At 53.5% G+C, this 19722-nt stretch overlaps 3 protein-coding genes across 3 annotated transcripts; 2 read left to right on the top strand and 1 right to left on the bottom strand.

The window, feature by feature from the left end:
- Positions 1 to 983: 983 nt before the first annotated feature.
- On the top strand, positions 984 to 6047 carry CXH2orf68 (chromosome X C2orf68 homolog). Its single transcript, XM_004612026.2, has 4 exons — positions 984 to 1161; positions 1256 to 1374; positions 2204 to 2355; positions 3012 to 6047. Exons 1-4 carry the CDS (start codon positions 1055 to 1057, stop codon positions 3132 to 3134), a joined length of 501 nt encoding a protein of 166 aa, XP_004612083.2. The 5' UTR covers positions 984 to 1054; the 3' UTR covers positions 3135 to 6047.
- Positions 6048 to 8902: 2855 nt separating this feature from the next.
- On the top strand, positions 8903 to 14193 carry TMEM150A (transmembrane protein 150A). Its single transcript, XM_004612025.2, has 8 exons — positions 8903 to 9310; positions 9815 to 9995; positions 10422 to 10469; positions 10802 to 10888; positions 11417 to 11484; positions 11783 to 11910; positions 12432 to 12609; positions 12776 to 14193. The coding sequence occupies exons 2-8, from the start codon at positions 9931 to 9933 to the stop codon at positions 13015 to 13017; spliced, it is 816 nt and encodes a 271-aa protein (XP_004612082.2). The 5' UTR covers positions 8903 to 9310; positions 9815 to 9930; the 3' UTR covers positions 13018 to 14193.
- A 136-nt stretch (positions 14194 to 14329) lies between these two features.
- Positions 14330 to 16468, bottom strand: RNF181 (ring finger protein 181). The gene is made up of 5 exons (XM_004612024.2): positions 16331 to 16468; positions 15465 to 15598; positions 15178 to 15287; positions 14728 to 14802; positions 14330 to 14469 (listed from the first exon to the last, which is right to left on the bottom strand). The coding sequence occupies exons 1-5, from the start codon at positions 16414 to 16416 to the stop codon at positions 14410 to 14412; spliced, it is 465 nt and encodes a 154-aa protein (XP_004612081.1). The 5' UTR covers positions 16417 to 16468; the 3' UTR covers positions 14330 to 14409.
- Positions 16469 to 19722: the final 3254 nt, after the last annotated feature.

The raw sequence follows: 19722 nt of genomic DNA, 5'->3' as shown, positions 1-19722 counted from the left end.
CGGGACTGCCTGCAAGGAGCTCGAGGTGTTCTGTTGGGCGGGCGGGGGTGACACTGCGTGAACGGTTTGCGGGCTTACTGCCACTTGACCCATAATTTCAAGTTGTAAAGACGCAGAAACCTGGGCCGGGAAGAGAGCTCAACAGGCTGTGAGGCTGCTTTAGCATACGAGAGGTCCCGGGTTCTGGAAACTACCACGCCCCCTTCCCCTGCCCGGCTAAGCCGGGAGTGGTCCCTAAGCACTGCTTGGTGTGGACCCCAAAACTAAAGAGGCATGGGTAGGAGAGATAGTACAAGTCGGGCGCTTGCCTTACACGGCACCGACCGGGATTGATCCCCGGGATCCCGTAAGATCCCGAACGCATCAGCAGTGATCCCTGAGCGCAGAGCCCGGAGTAAGCCCGGAGCACCACCCGGTGCAGTGTCCCCCACTCTCCCCACACACTCCGCTGCAAATAAATAATGCCCAGATCCGTTCAAAGCCCTGAGTTCTCCCGCGGGAATCGTTAAGTCATTTGTCCGACGCCTAGCCGACTGAAGGCGGGGTCGCAAGGCTGCCCAATCCCCACTACCGCGGTGTCCGCCGCCCACCCCATCCTTATAACCAGGTGCTTTCAGTGTCCCTGTTTACAAATGAGAAAACCAAAGCACGGCAAGATTCAAATGCCTGCCGAGGTCACGCAACTGGTGAGGCAGGTTCACCAAAAAGAGGACAACGGAAAGGCGTGATTCTGAACTCTGAGCGGGGTGATGTAGGCTTCGTATTTTTCCAGAGGTTCTGGGGCGTCAGCAGCAAGACCCGGGCATCAGCTTCCCATTGATGAGTCACAAAGAGAAGCCCCGCCCGGGGCGTGGAAGCCGGGCGCCCCCGCTGCTGAGCGCCACCCGCGCGGGCCACTCAGCGCGCCCGGTCGCTCGGCTGGGCCCGCCCCCTGCGGACGTGACGTCTGCACGCGGGGCCGGAAGTCGTGAGAGGACCGGCGCCAGTTCTGCGATGAGAGTTGCTGTTGGGGCCGTTTGAGAAGGCGGCGGCGGTTCTGCGTACTGGGCTCCAGATGGAATCATCACCGAATTCCGGGTCGAGGCTCTGCTGTAAGCCTGGTGGGCGACTGGACATGAGCCACGGCTTCGTTCATCATATTCGACGGAACCAGATCGCCCGGTATCACCCCGCCCCGCGCAGCCGCCGCCGCCGCCTACCCCAGCCTGGCGTGGCCCGGCTCGGCGATCCCTGACTCCCGCCCGGCTCCCCGCAGGGATGACTACGACAAGAAGGTGAAGCAGGCGGCCAAGGAGAAGGCGAGAAGGCGGCACACGGCCGCGCCGACGCGGCCCCGCAGGCCCGACCTGCAGGTGTACCTGCCGCGACACCGAGGTGAGGCCGCCCGCCCTGCAGGCCGCCTCGAGCCCGCGAGCTCTGCCGGCCCGGGCCCTCTGCACAACGCTCTCCCATTTCTATTTGGGGTGGGAAACTCTCCTGTCCCCAGGGCTCAGTTCGCCGCGACCCGTTCCCATAACCTCCATTCCCCCGCCTCGGCTTAGTAATTCTCGAGGGTCAGTGATTCTTCCGCAGATCTGTGAGGGCTCATGGCCTGCAGTAAGCGACCTCCCGGTACCTGCTGCCTTATAGTCCGTGTTCCACTACCTCACGCAGAGAAATCCGCTCCTCCGAAAGCACCCAGCACATTATTGTGGACTGAAACCCAAACCCAGTAGTTGACAACCCACCTTCTGTGCAACCTAGCAAGAGTAGAGTTTGACCAGGCCGCCAGTTTTCGATCCTTTATTAACGGGCGTTTAGATTTTAACGTAGGCAGTTCATTTAAGTCTCCATAAGGCCAGGAGATCTCAGGTGTGAGCCGTTCTACTTCAAAGTTAAGAACAAGCTCAGACTAATCGACAGGTTCAAGACATCCGAGCTAATTGGCCTGGGTTTGAATTCAGGTAGCGCTCTGCCCACCTCTCTATTCCCATCGCATCCCGGTCCCTAGCCAGAGGTGCATGTTTGCCCTGTTTGGTTGGACAGTGCTTGCCTCAAAAGGGTATACAGAGGTGAATAAAGTTCCTGATTGGCTGCACACTTCACCCACACACTCCTCAAGAAGATTTGGGCTTGCCTTACAGTATATTTTCCTGTGTTATCTTTTTGGATGAAGTCCAGCAACCCATCTTCTCTTCCCTTTCACTCTGGTTCATCCTTCTAGATGGCTCTGCTCACCCCAGCAGCCGAGACTGTGAGGAGTCTGGGGAAAGCAGCAGCAGTGGCAGCTCCGAACCAGAGCCTTCTGGCCATCAGCTCTTCTGCCTAGAGTATGAGGCAGACAGCGGAGAGGTCACATCTGTTATCGTGTATCAGGTATGCCTCATGGAAACAGCTACAGCTGTTCGGGAAGGTTCTGGGCTGGTAGACTCACCGCCTCTCCCTGACCCTCTGTCACCTAGGCCAATGGGAAATGTCTCTTCCAGACAGGTGCATAGGCTCCTGTGGGCCATATGGGCCATAGTTTTCGCTACAGCTCAAACCTGTCATACAGTAGGGAGAGCATGTGGTTGCCAACTTAGGGTCACTTCTGGGGCTGGAGAAATGGACAGGAATTATGGCAGTTGCCATGCTTGTCAATGACCCCATTTTGAATCCCCAGCACCACACACGGTTCCCTGAGCACCTTGAGTACAGATCCAGGAATAGCCCCTGAGCACCACCAGTTATGCCCAAAGACCCAAAGAAAAAAGAATCACTATTATGGTCATGAAACATAGTACAGCAGGTAAGCCGCTCACCTAGCACTCAGCTGGCCAAGATTCAATCTCTGGCACCTTATATGTTTCCCTGAGCACTGCCAGGAGTGATCCCTGCACACAATTGAGGATGGCCCAAAAATTGTATTTTAAAAAATGGGAAATAATAGGTACTGCTGAGAACCTTTGAGTCTAATGGCAGTCTGGGAGTGTTGTCTGGGAACAGGGCAGCTTGTCTTTCCAGAAGAAGCTTCCTGACTCTTCTCCACATAGGACGATGATCCAGGAAGGGTGAGTGAAGAGGTGTCAGCACACACGCCTCTGGAGCCACCCATGCAAGAAGCCCTCAAGTTGCGTATCCAAGAGGAGATTGCAAAGCGCCAGAACAGACACTGACCAGGTTGAAGGCATTCTCTCCAAACCGGATTCACTGCCCAGGGGATTCAGCCCTACTTTGGGGGTGCAGGAACAGACTGGGCTGATCTTGAGTTGAGACACCACCCACCTCCCCAAGCAGCCACATTCACAGGAAAAGGATGGTGCGGGAACTGTCGCTGGCTACCTCCCTTACAACCAGTCTTTCTAGGTGCTGGCCCATTCGATCAGGCTATCTTTTGAGAGTTTTGTTTAGCTAGTGTTCTGGGTGCAAAGACACCTGAGACAATAAGGTTTACAGAGCCATGTGCCACCGTGTTGCTTTTTTGCTGAGGTCTTGTGTTGGGGTGGGTCTTTCTGAGGTCCTGTGTTGGGATACCTGGCCAGTGCTCTTTCATCCAGCTCTATGAACCATACTTGTTATTTCAGGTTTCTGTTCACCTCTGGTGTTCATTTCCATCCATGGTTTCCTGTGTATTCCTTCCCTTCTGTTTCTTTGTTCTCCCCTTTATCTTTTGGTCTTTTAACCCGCCAGTTCTACCCACTCACTCTGAACATCCAATTACTCCAGGACAGGGGGATGGAGGGGGAGGGGAGAGTGGCAGCAGGAGGTCTACATCTCCCAGTAATTCCCATATGAGTAAACTGGGAGATCTTCATTCTTGAAGCCTACTTTGCAAGCATGTCTTCCCCTTCCAAAGCTTTTGCAAGTTTCTTCTGCTACACAAGGCTTTGCACTGTCTAGGCAAGGAGACCTAGGAAGATGATGGAAATAAACTGCAAGAAATTCTTGCAGCAAATATTTAGGGCTACAGAATTCTAGCTTTATACCTCATACCTGTGTCCAGACAGGTCATTCTCTGGTTAACTGGGAATTATCAGATCAAACTAGATTGACTTCAAGTATGATTTGTTTAAAACATAGGAAGAGTTCAACATTAGCAATAATTGCCTATTTGGACCCCTAGGTCTATATGATATATGGGACAGTACCCCGGAGTGGGGGAAATTGAAATGAGCCTGTCTTATCTGCCCATCACCAGCACCATTTTTTCTCCTTTCCTGCCTCTAAGTGGTATATAAAATCCTACAGAGACCAGAGTGATAGCACAGTATGTAGGTTGTTTGCCTTGCATGCGATCCACCCAGGTTCAGTCCCTGCATTTCATATGATCCTCAAGTACCACCAGAAGTAATTCCTGAGCACAGAGCTAAGAGTAACCCCTGAGCATCACCAGATGTGGCCCCAAAGACAACAAAAAGATATATAAAACCTAGATCTTTAACCTAAACATCCCCAGAAATATCACCATTTTCACATAGAGGAACGTTTGTATTGATGCAGGGTTAGACCAAGATCTATTTTAGAATTTTACAAGAAAACCTATATTCTAAAATTCCAAGTCATTTCAGTTTTCCAGCAGATGGGCCTAACTGATACAAACTATGGGTTTATGTGGATTTGTGAGCAGTGAGTGAGACTTCTGGAAGCCAAAGTTCTGTGCCCCAGGGGTTTCTCCATGTCAGGGTCTCATGCTCAGTCTGATTATAACATCTCAACTTTCATCTTACAAGGTATTTGTGAGCCGTGCCATACATCTCTGAAAATCTTACACCCCAGAAATGGGGTGAGGGACCTATTTAAACGACATCATTAGAATACAGTAAGCCAGGCCAGGGAACTCATTCAAGTGGTAAAGCACCTGCTTGTTAGGCAAAAGGGTAGTCAGATGCTCCCGGCCAACAGAGCCTGTCTGATGCTAAATGCCTTAAATGTAAACAATGGTAAGCTCTTGTCTCTTTTCAAAGGGAAAAGTCTTCCCTGTACTTATCCAGCCAGGCTAGAAGTGCCTTTTAACTTGCAATGTTATTACCCTCCAGAGCCTCCTGAGCCCAGGAGATTGTGCCATTCTCCATCCCCAGTCTCTGGCTGGGAGGACCAATCATTTCAGTTCTTCGGCTTATCTTCTGACTTGAACGTAAGATTTTACCAGAACTCTTAGGCTTCTGAGTCTGGAAATACTTTTTGGGTTCATCACACAGCCAAATTGCCTATTTCCTAATTGTTCTATAGAATGTAGAAAGGACCAGAAGAGGAAGCTAGGACATGGCCCCTGAAATTTTAACCTCCTTTCCTGTTTCATGAGAAGGGAAGTGTGTAATGATCGTGTCTTTTTATGTGCCTCTCATATAACCCTCTCAGGTTAGAGACTGGTAGGAACCCCTTGTTTGCAAATATTTTGTCTTGAGCCACTTTATCAGCTACATGTAAAATACTTCTCACCCCAGAAAGCATTCTAATTCTTACCTAATTTATGCAGTATGGACTCGAAAAAGTGTCAAGTCTGGTGCTTAAATAAGAGATTGTCTTGGACCAGGGAGGTAGTCCAGAGGCTGGTGTTCATGCTTGGAATGCGGGGCCGTGGGTCCAGCATCACATGGCCTCCCAGCACTGTGGGTGGGACCCACAAAACAAGAACGAGAGAGGTCGTCCTTCGGGACTGACCTCTTACCGATTACTGTTGCTCTTCCACACATACTTGAAATGCTTGCCTAGGGATGGCCCTCATCTCCTTGACAGCTTTTTAGCTCTAGCTCATGACTTCCTGCAACCCTTCATCTGGAGTCCAAGATGGTACAATCCAGTTACTCACCAGATGTGCCTCCACTCATCTTTCAGTTTTTTTAAAAAATGGTGCTTTTGCTGTTAAGGAACACATTCCAAAGTGTTTTCCACAGGCCCAAGAGATGTCTCAGTGAGCCTGCCCTGTGCTGCTTGGGGCAACTGTGGGAGTAGCTGGACCTTTCTAGTGGCTACTTTGGAATCAATTCACACTTGACTAGACATATTTGTAGCTGTCTATATATATATGCCAACTAGCTGATAGAGGCATGGGTGTGGGGGTGTAATTTCCTAGATCCTGCAGTGTGTAGGTGTGGGTGTGTGTGGGGGGGGGAGGGTGTAATTTCCTAGATCCTGCGGACTTTTAAGGTTTTGTGTTTCCTGGTCCATACTGGGTGATCTTACAAATAGAAGGAAGCTGGAGTTTGCAGGGGCTTTATGCTGTGCAAGAATAAACACTGCAGCTTGAATTTCCAGCCAGTTTGCAGCATGGAAATCTTTGAAGAATATAATACAAGAAAAGAAAGGAAGACTATAAAACTTTTTTGTACTGAGAGAAGGGGCTTGTGGAGCTTGACCCACCAGTCAAACCAATGCTTGCCCCTGTGGATGGGCCTCTCTGAAAGGGACAGTCAATCTCCATGGCCAAGTCTACAGGACACTACTTCCTAGAACTTAGCCCACCGGGCTGGAAGAAACCATTTGGAATTAGAGATATCCTGTCTCTTCTACTTTTGGCAGATTCTGTGGATGGTTTAGTAGTAGATCCCCTCAGGGTTCACCAATGTAAATGAGGACATTGCATCTAGAAAAAGGACAGATTACTTTCCTACCTCTAGGCTTTTGAAAAGATTGCCCTTGGAACCCTGACGATTATTGGAAACTTTTTAAGTTCTTTGAATGAATTCCTGTCTTGTCCGTGAAGAATTTGTTGGCCTGGAAGCTATAGGCACCCACCCCAAATCTACCAGGTAGGGAATGATGCTGGAACAAAAACTTCCTAGATGAATGGCTTCCCTGCTTTCTCAGAGCCCCCAGACTGAAAGGGGTTTCACTGGTATATTTGTGCTATTGTCCGAAAAGCCATATGTTCTGTTTTCTCATTTCCAGTGTTTCTGCTGTGTGGATAAAGCAAAACGTGCAAATTATTTGAAAATTCTAGAAGGAAGTTACTCTTCAAATACAGTATTCTTTTTAACCAATAAACAGAACATTTTATAACAGTTCCGCCAAAAGTTGTGAAATCATTTGTGTACAAAAGGGAATGATCGATTTAATGTCCTGTCAGCACCACAGAGCCAAGCACTTGAAATCTCATCTCTAATTTACATTGCCTATTTTAAGACTTGTCCTATTTGGAGTGTAACAGTGACATAGCACTAGAGCTGGAAGGGATTTTTAAAGATATCTGGTTCTACTTCTTACCTGAGAGGCAACTCCTTCCTGCCAACTCTATGAAGCGCCCTTCTGTTGGGAGCTCTATTTTGGGATGATTCTATTTGGAGGGTATTCAGTCACGCTAAGCCCAGGGCTGCCTCTGTCCTAGCTCTGGAGTGCCTGTCTCAACCCCACAATATGTTGAAATGGGTGAAGCCTGATATCTGACCTGCACCATGATGGTGGTTGGACAGGAACTCAAACTACAGAGTATATGTTAAGAACAGTGAAACTTAGCTAAGGCTCCTGGGCAGATGAGAGAAAGGTGCCTGCCCCAGTGGGAGCATCCCTAGGGGGGAAGCACTTGAGTTCTGGGAGTCACTTTTTCCCCAGGCACAAAGCATTTCCAGTCCATTCACCAGGTTGGGGTTGATGTTTGTAATTTACATAATTGGTAGTGTGTTTACAATAGTGTTAGCATTTAGGCCTTGGTGCACAGACACCACCAGCAAAAAGCCTAAGGCCTCCATCACCATCTTTGTGTCACCTCCAGTCTGGTGTACCCCACTCAGCCAGGGATCACTGCAGAGAATCTGTTTTTGGGGGGTAGGGTAGGATTTCTTTGGAGACAGGAATGGGAAGAATGCATCATACCTGCAGTTCTGACTGTGCTGGGGATCAGACCCAGGTCTCCTGCACGCCAGCACGCCCTGGGCACCCAGCCTGATGAGTTCCTTCTCCCATCCCTGCTTCCATTTTTACCTGCCACTGGGTCCCATGCCTCCCAGAATGCGCAATACGGCCCCCTGGTGGCCGCTGGAAAGAAGGGGGCGGGGCCGCGGAGCCTTGGTACAGTGATGATGGGGGGTGCTGTGCATAAAGATAGATGGGGATGGGATGGAGAGATACAACAGCGCTTAAGGCACATGTTCTGCACATAGGGGACCCCAGCTCAGTTCTGAGCACTGTTAGGTGTGGCCCAGAAACCAAAGAAAAGATAGATAACAAGAGATGAGAATTATTTTTTCCATAAAGGGGGAAGTAGGCCAAGAGTGAGAATCTCAGAGTGCAAGATTACCTCTTAAAGCCATAGTCCATAGTCCAGTTTATCTGTTCCTTTCCCCACGCTCCTCCCGCCCCCTCACTGTCCGGTAGGTACATTACCTTTGCCTTCCCAGAACTGCCAAAGCTAACTCCAGGACCTCCGGACCTTTCCAGGTAAATAACCTTATCGACCCCAATGTTGTCTCACGGGGGACTCAATAAACTGGATTACATTTTTAAAGAGCCAGGCACGCTTCTGCTGTGTAAAAGGAAATATCCCCACTGTGTTAATCCTGAGAAGATCTAGGAAGACTGCTCGGCTTTAAAATGTAGGTGAATCTGTTGGGAAATTAATTCCCACACCATCCTGTTTCCTTCTCCCAGATTGCCATGAGTCCCAGACTTTTTTACTTATTTTTTGCCAACACCTGGCATTTGTGGCCACTTCGAAAGGTTCCCTTGGTCCCTGCTGCGTTGTTTTAATCAGTGTCCGATATTCAGGAAAAGTCTTGGACCCTGACTTCTAGACAGTACTCTATGTACTTGTACCCTTGAAAATAAAAAGTATCGAATGTAAGTAGCCCTCCTCGGGAGTCTGCTGAGCTCAGGGAAGCAGAAGCCAAGGCACTTGGGTTTCTTAAAAGCAACTGCCAAAGCTTGGCGCTCGCGTTTCAACGGCCTCGCCCTGGGACTGGGGAAGGAAGGCATAGGGCGCCACATGACAGCATTTTCCCCGAGCCTCCCAGTCGCGGGTCCCGGCCGCAAAATGTGCCCGGCTGCGGAGGGACGCTCCCGCCACCCCGCGTCCCGGGCGGGCGGGGGTGGAGCTAGGAGTCCCTGCAGCCCGCCGCGCCCACCGCGGGCACGGGCATCTCGCGGGCTCCCGGCCGCTGCCCTCCGCGCCCAGGTTCCGAAGTTGGAGCACCGCCCCCGTTTCCACCGTGACGCGGCCGCGGGGGCTCGGGAGTTGTAGTCTCGGGCAGGGCCGGGGCGCCGGGGCTCGGAGCGCGCGGACTCCACGTCCCGGCGGGCGGCGCGGCGGCCAGGGGCGCCGGGGGCGGGGCCGCCCGGCCCTTTAAACCTTTCTGGGCTGCGGGCGGAGACAGCGCCACGAGGGGGCCGAGCTGGGCGCGGCGAGGGCCGCTCTGAGGAGGTGAGTTGCTGGGGTCCCCTTGCGTCCCCCCGGAACCTGCAGAGATTCCCCCGCGGAGGCTCGAGCCGCGGCTCATCCGCCGACCGAGGGCTTCAAAACCGAGCCAGGGGTGCGGGCGCCCCGGCCGGCGTTGTCTGCCGGGCTTCCCGCAGGCAGCCACCCCTGCCCCCGGGCACCGGTGGTCAGGTGTCTGCGACCCCCCGCCGCGCCACCCGGCCCGGGCTGCCCTCGGCAATCCGGGATCCCCGCCGCCACGCTCCCACCCCCGGGCACTCCCGCTCCAGATGTCAGGGCAGGGCGCCGAGTCTCCGAGCACACCAGTGGCATCTGGAACGCGGAAGCCCCCCGAGGGCTGCAGCCCTGGTGTGGGCTCAGCCCAGAGTTGGAGCCCGCGGAAGGGGGGGGGTGCCCAAGGGAGCTCGGAGCCTGGTGTCCACCGTCCCCTCCCCCGCCCGCACTGGCCAGTCACAGGACCCTGGACTTTGACCTGTCTCTCTCCACCAGGCCAGGGCAGCTGATGGTTTTGGCGAAGTTCCTTAAGGTAGCTCGGCCCGACCCCTCATCCCCACCTACCTCTCGCCCTCTCCCCCACTCTACCATCATCCTGGCCCCCCTCCCTCATGACCGCCTGGATCCTCCTTCCTGTCAGCTTGTCGGCATTCTCCATCACGGGCCTATGGACTGTGTGAGTACGCGCAGAGTGCCGGAGACAACCCAGGGGACAAAAGAGACCTGAGCTGAGAATGGATGCAGCAGGCAAAACCAAGAGAAAGTTGGTGGCACAAATCCTTGGCCTGTTGCAGGCTCCACTGTGGCGGCCAGGGCTCTCTGGCCGTCTCCAAATCCTACCCGTGTGCTTGGGCCCACAGTGCCTTAGAGTCAGCTGGCACCTATGGCCTGAACATGCGGCCCCCCCTGCACATGCTCTGGTCCTCTAGTTGACTGGGCTGTGGGTGCTGCGGTAGCATCGCGCCTCCAGGCCAAGACCAGCTTGAGTCCCCCGATAAAGACAGTGAGGCTAACGGGGATGCAAGGCAGAGAGGTGTCTGCAGGGAGGGCTAGGATGGGCAGGGACGGGCAGAGCCCTGGAGTGATGGTGGCACCCCCACAGGTATGCCATGGCCGTGATGAACCGCCACGTGTGCCCCGTGGAGAACTGGTACAGTGCACTCTGCAGACAGCCTCTCTCGCTCCCTTCTTCATGTCTGTCCCCTCTTGGGCCAGCACTGCCGCAGGCCAATGGACACCCTAGGCCTCACTGCTCTCCTCTGACACGGCAGCTGTGGCCCCCTCCCCAGGCATGGCTTTGTGCCCACCTGCTCTTCCTACCTTCCCTTCACCCCTCGGGCTCCCGCCTCAGGCGGACCTTGGGAAGCGGGCTCTTCTGTTGGTGCTGAGGGAGGCCTGGAGGGTGGTGCCAGATGCCCGAGGTCACAGGCCAGCCGAGTGGGAGAGCCCCTTCCCCCCAGTCTACTCTGTCCTGCCTGCCAGGTCCTACAACGAGTCCTGCTCTCCTGACCCCACTGAGCAAGGGGGCCCCAAGACCTGCTGTACCCTGGATGATGTGCCCCTCATCAGGTGAGAAATGGGACAGATATGGAAGACCCAAGCCCCTCCAAAGCCAAGCTGGGGTGGGGGGTGTCAGGAATAAGAACCCCAAGCAGAGAACCCCAAGAGATCGTTATTATAAACGATCCCCTGTTGGCTGCTGTGCCGAGAGCTTTCTGGGCATCTCATTTTCACTATCTTAATAGATAAGGACTCTGAGATGCAGTGTTACTCCCTCCCACCCAGGCCCCCATCGTAAGTGATGTTCCAGAGTTAGCTCCTGCCCCCTGTTGAAGGAAAGCCAGATTAGCTGTGACCTTGACAATCTCAGAGAGCTCCAGTCCCAGGGTCTGCTGGGACTCTTTCCCATGAGGACATCGGGGTTGTGGAGGGCACCCCTAAAGCCAGTGGTTTGTGAAGGACATTGCCCCTCTCGTAAAGCAGTGGCTCACCCACTGATAAGCTGGTTCTGGTGATGCGGGAGAGCGGGTAGGCCAGAATGAGGGGCCTCGGGTGCTCTCACTCTCTCTCACTCTGTCCTTGTCCCCTTCCTCTTAGCAAGTGTGGCACATATCCCCCTGAGAGTTGCCTCTTCAGCCTCATTGGCAACGTGGGTGCTTTCATGGGTGAGTTGTGCCCTCAGCCTTCCTTGCCAGCCCAATCCAGCAACCCCCAGCCCCTCCCAGAAAGGCCCAGAAACCCTCGGTCAGCACAACCCTCCCCTTCCAGGGCCATGGTGAGAGGGGGCCACTTGTCTTCCTCGAAGGTCAAAGGCTGACTCCCACACAGCCACCCTGCCGCCCGCCCGCAGCCTGAGGAAACTCAGTGATCACCCGCCTATCTGTTCCCTTCCGGCCTTGGGGTGGGGGAGCTGGCAGGCTTGCTGGGTCAGGGCAAGGCCCTCCACGTACTCTCCTCCCTCAGTGGCCTTGATCTGCCTCCTGCGCTACGGGCAGCTCTTGGAGCAGGGCCGGCACTCCTGGCTCAATACGACGACGCTCATCACAGGCTGCACCAACACCGCGGGCCTGGTGGTAGTGGGGAACTTCCAGGTATGACCCCTGCCCACCTGTTCTTGGATGGGGCCAGTAAATGCATGCACCTTTCCCTGTGTTTATGAAAATGCACTGCCCAGGGCCTGGAGCCATAGCACAAGGGGCAGGGACTTGCCGTGTACATAGCTAACCTGGTTTTCATCCCTGGCATCCCATGTGGTCCCCTGAGGCCCCTCCAGGAGTAATTCCTGAGCAACACTGGTTATAGTCAAAAAAACAAAAAAATCAAAAAAAAAAAAATAAGGAAGTATACTGCCTGAGGATCGAATTCTTGGTCATTTCATGCTTTGTAGCGACTTAGCATGGTGTTCTGGAACTTCCCCTATAGGGGCTGGCTGTTCGGCAGGGAAGGGTCCTCAGTTTCCTGAGGGCTGAGCCAAGCTGCAGAGGCAGCCACTCAAGGTTGGGGAGGAGGAAGAAGGCGGGAGGGGATGTGGGGAGGAGAGCGGAGGCCAGAGGCCATGGCAAGGGGGCTGGGCTGGAGCTGCTTCCCAGACCAGCCCCTCTCTGGGGCCCAGGTGGATCACGCCAAGTCTCTGCATTACGTTGGAACCGGAGTGGCCTTCTCCGCCGGGCTGCTCTTCATCTGCCTGCACTGTGCCCTCTCTTACCACGGAGCCACCGCGCCCCAGGACCTGGCCCTGGCCTACCTCCGAATCGTGCTTGCGGTCATCGCCTTTGTCACCCTGGTCCTCAGTATCCTTCCAAAGTGTGGCCTGCAGCTCCTCCAGCCCAGCCCTCGGGGCAGGAGGGACCCGAGACTGTTAACACTGCCCAGGTCTGGGGAGGGGGTGGGGGAAGCAGAAGCGGTGCCACTCCCTCTCTGACCCTGCTGAACAACAGTTCCTTAGCCCTTTGCCAGGTTCCGTCTTCTTCTTCCACGAGAGTTCTCTGCTGCAGCACGGCGCGGCCCTGTGTGAGTGGGTGTTTGTCATTGACATCCTGGTGTTCTACGGCACCTTCAGCTACGAGTTCGGGGCAGTGTCCTCAGAGACACTGGTCACGGCGCTGCACCCAGCCCCAACCAGGGCCTGCAAGTCCTCTGGGAGCAGCAGCACCTCCACTCACCTCAACTGTGCCCCCGAGAACATCGCCATGATCTGAGGTCGGGGAGGGTGGCAGGCCCAGCCTCCACAGCTCCCCAGCCTTCCCTTCTCTGCATTTCTTTTGTACCAAAAATAACCTTGATGGACTATTTCATTGGGCTCTCTAGGCTCCCTTGGTCCTAGCAGCCTGCACATACCCACCAGTGCCATGGAGGAGCGGGCCCTGGCATCTGCCCAGGCTGCACACAGTCCGCTCCCTGACCAGTGTTTTCTGGGTTAAGGATAACCTCTTCTCACTCACCCAGCCAGTCCTTCCGGTGCCTTTGACTCCCTGGTGGCAAAGCCAGACCACTAGGGTTTCCTGCTGCAGTAAATGGGGCCTGGGAACAGCCAGATGGATAGAACAAGGTGAAGGGCTGAGCATGCCTTAGTCTCTCGAGACGTCACAGAGCTGCGAGGGGATGGTGCCCCACTGCCCCTTTCTTTAGGGTAAATAACACAACAGAACCACATGGGTATTTTAGTACCTTTTTTTTTTATATCTATTAAAAAGAATTCTAATTTGCATGCTTGTAGTCTGTTCTGGAGCGTCAGAGACAGCCTCATCCAGCAGAGCTTACTCCAGGCCAAAGACGGGAGGGAGCCCCTGGCCCAGGGAAAGACCCGAGTGGGCACACGCTTTTCAGACAGCTGCCAGGTGCACTCCAAGTTCCCTCAAGGACCTTTGACAATCTAAAGAAATGACCTGATCTACTTATTCCCCACTCAGAATCTAGTTTGAACAACAAAGCTGGACAAGGGACTGGGGGTGGGGTAAGGTGGAAAGTGCAGAGAGCAAATATTTTAAATGTTAGCAATAATTTCCTAATGGAGCTAAAGCAAGCCCCTGGAAGGGGGGGGGATGGTGGTGGTGAATGACAGTACAGCAGGTAAGGCAGCTGCCTTGCAAGCAGCCAGCGTGGGTTCAATTTCCAACACCCCATATGGTCCTCCTAGCCCCACCAGGAATGATCTAAGCACAGAGCAAGGAAAAAGCCTGAGCACTGATAGATGCAGCTCTCCCCCTCCACACACACACACCAAAAGAAAGCCCTTAGAGTTGACACAAAATAGGGTTGGGCTGAGGCTGGTTTGCCCTATCCTTAATTCTGGTACCAGACCCAGACTTCTGGCACATTATGCTTTCCCACTGCACTAACAGGATAAGCCTGGCTGGTTCTCGGACTCCACTGCTCTGGACTGCGACGGGCCAACAGGCTTGGCACCACAGCCTGGTGCCTTCTGCTATTCAGGACCACCTCTCCCAACTGCAGCAGGGCCCTAGTGGATTCACAGCCCCAGCCCCACCCTGTGAGCAAGGCAGCTGCAGGGTGGGTAAAAAAATCTTTAATGAGGATCAGAGGTGCAAGATGATGACGTAGTGGACAGCCACTGCCCAGCCCCAGCTGCCTCAGGTATACATGGCGCCATGGAGATTCTCAAGCCGGTGCTTCTGCTGCTCCTTTCGAGCCTAAAGGAAAAAACGTACACGAGCCGGCACTGGGCTGAAGGGCCCATGAGCCAGGGACAGGGCTGTAATCTCGGGGCTAGCGCTCACTGCTCACACACCGCCACACAGCTGCACTGCCCAGGCTCCTGTCCATCACCAGAGTGACTGGAAAAGCAGCCTATGCCAAGGACCTGAGGGTACTCAGCCCTGCTAGTCGCAGGAGATGAGCGCATCAAGGACAATAGCTGAGGGAGGCCCATAACCACCGCTAGCCCCTACCTTGTCTCGTCTGTGCTCCTCGTAAGTATCATCATCTGTGGGCAGCTCATGGCGGCACATGGGGCAGGAATTTGTCTGGGGAAAGTTGGACAGAACTGTAACCTGGGTAGGTTTTGATCCCCGGCACCCCATAGGGACCCCAAGCCCTGTGTGGAATTCCTCACATGCTCTCAGATGTCAGAGGCAGAGCCATAGCAGAGAAGGTAAGGCACTTGCCTTGCACTCAGCTGACCCAGATTCAACTCCCCACCACCCCATATGGTCCCCGGAGCCCTGGCAGGAGTGGTGCCTGAGCACAGGGCCAGAAGCAAGCTCTCAACATCTCTGGATGTGACCCCAAACTAAACAAATCAAATGTCACCCGAGCCCCTCCCCACAACTCATAACCAAAATGAGGCTTGAGAAATGGGCCCAGGACAGGGTGGAAAGCTGGGGAAAAGGAAGCAGTACCTTGCTTAGCCACGGCAGAATACAGTTGGAATGGAAGAGATGATGGCATGGCATCTCAACGGCGGTCTCCTCCTCCTCGAATTCCAAAAGACACACAGGGCACTTGAGCTCTTTAGGAGGGAGTTACTGATCAGGAGAAGCGTTAGAGCCCCCTGTCCACCCCTCCTGAAGGCCACTCCTTTCCCAAGCTGGAAAAAATCAAAGGCCAGGCCCAGTCGGAGCCAGACAGACACATGTGCATGTGTCTGGCCCTACTGCCCTGAACAGCAGGACTCCATCGTTCTCACCAGCCTGGGAGGCCCTGATGACTGTCCTGGGCAGATTCTCAACCACAGTCTTGGCAGCAGGCGGGGGTAGCTGGTGATCCCAATCTACGACTACAAAGCCCAAGTCTTCAAAGTCCATCCTATTGAACAGTGAGCTGGAAGAGATGCAAGGTCAGCACCAAAGAACGCCCAGATTGCCACACACCCCCACCCACCCACCAGGCACGCACGGATGCACACCTTTGCCCTGCTGACAGCAGTAACAGCTGCCCTTGAATAGTGCTCACGTGAGCTGCGGAGGAGTAGGGCGCTTCCCTTGAACGCCGGGTTCGATCCCCGGCACCCCATATCGAACCCGAGCCCCCTAAGGAGTGATCCCTGAGTGCAAGAGCCAGGAGTAAACCCTGAACTTAGTTGGATGTGGCCCAAAGCCCAAAATAACGATAAGAAGAAGAATGGTGCTCACAAGACGAAGCCCTGCGGGCAGTAGCTGACCGCGGCTATCGGACGGACCCGGCACCCAGGCTCTTCCCTGTCACTTGCCACACACGGCAGCGAGCAGGAAAGTGGCGCAGGAAGGAGCTGCAGGCACCAGATTCCGGGGGCCCGTGCGGAGCCCGCGCGGCGGCCTGGCCTACCCGCCCACTCACACCGCCGGCCCCGCCCCCGCGTCCGAGCCCTCCGGTCTCGGGCCCGACTCCCCCGGGACCCACGAGCCGGTGCTCGACTAAGCCCCCACCCCCACCCGCTCCGACCCCGCAGCGGGCGACTACCCGGCGTTCTCATCCTTCCTCTTCACGGTCCGCCGTCTCAAACAACCCCGCCTGGGCCCGGCACAGCCCAGAAACCTGCCGCCCACACCTCTCCTCCAGGCCCCGCGCACCCACCGAGCGAGCTCCAGCAGCCTGTTGTTTCTGGTGTCCTGCTCGCGCCCCACCGGCTCGCAGTCGTGCTCATCAAAATAAGACGCCATGGCCGCCGGCTGCCTGACACAGCCCTGGAGGCCGCTGGACAGCGGCTCCAAGGTGTTAGCCAATAGACTGGCGAGTTTAGAAAGGATGACCAATCCGAGCGTCCAAAGGGCGGGCACGGGCTCTCCTTTGCGCGCAGATAGCGGAAGTCTTACTTCTGTCGCCCCTTATTGGCTCGTAGGGGTCAAGTGACCCAAGCCCGAAGCCAATGCCAGAGAGGAGACAGAAAACACTTGTTTAGGAGTCGGAGCCTAGAATGACTCTTGCACCTAGTGCTGGTTACGCCTTCAAAAGTGAGTGTCCGAGGTGTGGGAGCCCTCCGTTGGCTCTCACGCTTATGAGAGGGTCTCGGGATAGAGTCTCCTCAGAGAGGGAGGAAAAGCCCAAGCAAAGCCCAGGCTCAGGGTTGAGCCTGAGTCTAAGCGAAAAGCCTGGAGAGGGCGCCTCCCACTGCCCTGGTCAAAAATGTCCTGCTCTTTCCTTACGTGTTAGACACAGTAATAAAGTTGTGACACCTGAGCTACAGTACGGTGGATAAGGCTCTTGGAGGCTTGACCAGGGTTCGATCTCTGACACCCATGGTTAGCCTCCGTGGCTACTCAACAAATCTCCTAGAATAAGAGTTGAAACTGTTGAAGCTTTAGAAGAAAAATCCAAAAATCGCCAATTTGGGCATGGTTCAGAGGTAGACTATGTATGCGTTGCACTTGGAGGATATGAACTTAATACACAGCACCGAAATTTTTTTTTAATTGTGGTAGTCTTAGCCTGGAGAGATAGTATAGCAGGTAGGGCGCTTGTCTTCCACTTGGTTGACCTGAGTTCTATCCCTAGCACCACCCATGGTCCCGGACTTCCCACAAAATTGATCTCAGAGGAGCGCAGTTATCAGAAAGCCCTGAGCACCACCAGGTGTGGACCCCAAAATAAAACAAAAGAGCCTGTTACTCTGGATGAGTAGGATAATCTCACTTATCTCTGGTATTTACAATAAGTAGACAAGGGAATGTAATGGTTTAAAGGGAAGATGCCTAGATCACCTCTAGCACCAGAGTATAAAGAGCAAAAGGGAAAAAATCAAAGGGTACGGGAAGCAACAGTGGGCAGGAGTCGAGGGGATTCAGGTACGTTGGTGGTGTTAGGGGTTGGTATTTAGGGTTTACTCTTGGTTCTGCACTCAGGGATTACTCCTGCCAGGCTTGGAGACCATATGGGGTGCTGGGGGTCAAACTCAGGTCGGGTATGCATGCAAGGTAAACACCCTATCCACTGTACTAATGCTCCAGTGCCTACTAAATTTCTTTTCATTAAATTTTTGCTTCAAGGATGGAAGTTCAATCTGATTGAACTGACCTAAACCTGGAAATGGTGTCTTTATAAGGATTATAAGGATTCTATTGTAAGGCAGGGTTGAGAATCTGAATGATTTAAATACTAGCTACCATTTATTGGGCATATAGAACTGTTCCATTATAAACAATCCTCACAATTGTCCTGGGACCAAAGTATTACTGTCACCCTTTTAACACAGCTAAAACCCAAGTCCTGAAAGTGGCTTGTCCAAATCCACATGGTCTCTAAAGAGTGTTGCTAACCAGCTGTAGGGCAAGGGGCTTCCCTAAGTCTTTCCTAGGATAGGAAGATAGTTTGACTTTGGTTTGGGGACCACACCCAGCAGTGCTCAGGATTTACTCCTGGCAGACTCAAGGGACCATATGGGGTGCTGGGGATTGAATTCCCATTGGCTCTAAGCAAGTCAAATGCCTTATCTGCAGTGGTGTCTCTCTACCCTGAAGGAATATGGTAAGGAGCACAGTGGAAGGGATGCTCTGTGTGAGGTGAAAGCACCACCCAACTCTCCACTTAATCTTTTTTTGTTTCAGGGCCACACCTGGTGATACTCAGGGGTTACCCCTGGCTCTGTACTCAGGAATTACTCCTGGCAGTGCTCTGGGGAACATATGGGATGCTGGGGATTGAGCCTGGGGTTGGTAAGGTAGGTGCTCTACACGCTTACTATTGCTCCAGCCCCTCCATATATTATTTCTCACTCTCCCTAAGAGGGAACTCCTTATGTGGCACTTGACCCTGAAATCCACTGCCCACATACACTTGAGTTTGCACTTCTGCTAAGTAGCCCAAGCAGAAGCTGCCCTGATCAGACACTCTTTCCCTCTTTCATGGCCTGGACTCAGGGCTCTTTGCAGCAGACCTGAAGGTACTGCCTACTGACTCTGAGGGACCCTGATGCTGAAAAGTTTCCATTCTTTCCTATCGGGTGACCTCCACTCCACTGCTGAAAGCAGCTCTACGTGAGATGCCATAGAAGGACATCCCATTATCACTGCCACCTGCCTCATCGGCAGTCTGGTGTAGAGCTTAAAGAACTGTAGCACTGTCATCCCATTGTTCATTGATTTGCTCGAGCGTGCACCAGTAATGTCTCCATTGTGAGACTTGTTGTTACTGTTTTTGGCATATTGAATACACCACAGGTAGCTTGCCAGGCTCTGCCATGCCATGTGGGCGGAATACTCTAGGTAGCTTGCCAGGCTCTCCAAGAGGGACAGAGGAATCGAACTTGGGTCAGCCACATGCAAGGTAAATACCCTACCCGCTGTGCTATCACTCTGCCCAGAACTTGGAGAACATGGGGAGAAAAATGGGGGAGAAGGAAGTGTTCAGAAAGGAAGAGTGTTGGGGCTAGAGTAATAGCACAGCGGGTGGGACATTTGCCTTGCATGCAGCAGACCCAGGTTCGATTCCCAGCATCCCATATGGTCCCCTGAGCATCGCCAGGAGTGATTCCTGAGTGCAGAGCCAGGAGTAACCCCTGTGCATCACCAGATGTGACCCTAAAAGAAAAAAAAAAAACAGAAGGGAAGAGTGTTTTTTTGGTGGATTGTATGTGTGTGTATGTTTGTGTGTGTTTTGTTTTGAGGGCCTCACCCAGCGATGCTCAGGGGTTACTCCTGGCTCTGCACTTAGGAATTTAATCACTCCTGGCAGTGCTCGGGGGACCATATGGGATGCTGGGGATTGAACCCAGGTTGGTCGAGTGCAAGGGAAGCACCCAACCAACTGTGTTATCTCTCCAGTTATCTCACTGTTTATCCAAACAGTGAGAGCCTCCTGTGTAAAATCTTCAAAGCTCTTTCCTCTTTCTTAGTCTTATTTGAAGATTTGTTGTCCAAATGAATCTAAGAGCAGCTCTAAGTTATCAGAAAACTCATGGATTCCATCTCCAGGGGCACAAGCTCAGGAGAATCCTGGTTGAAAGATCTGGTTTGGGAGCTGCTGTGTCTTTA

The sequence above is a fragment of the Sorex araneus genome, chromosome X, assembly GCF_027595985.1.
Source record: "Sorex araneus isolate mSorAra2 chromosome X, mSorAra2.pri, whole genome shotgun sequence".
NCBI lineage: Eukaryota > Metazoa > Chordata > Mammalia > Eulipotyphla > Soricidae > Sorex > Sorex araneus.
Note: the sequence above shows the minus strand (reverse complement) of the source record. Positions and strands in the feature narration are given on the sequence as shown.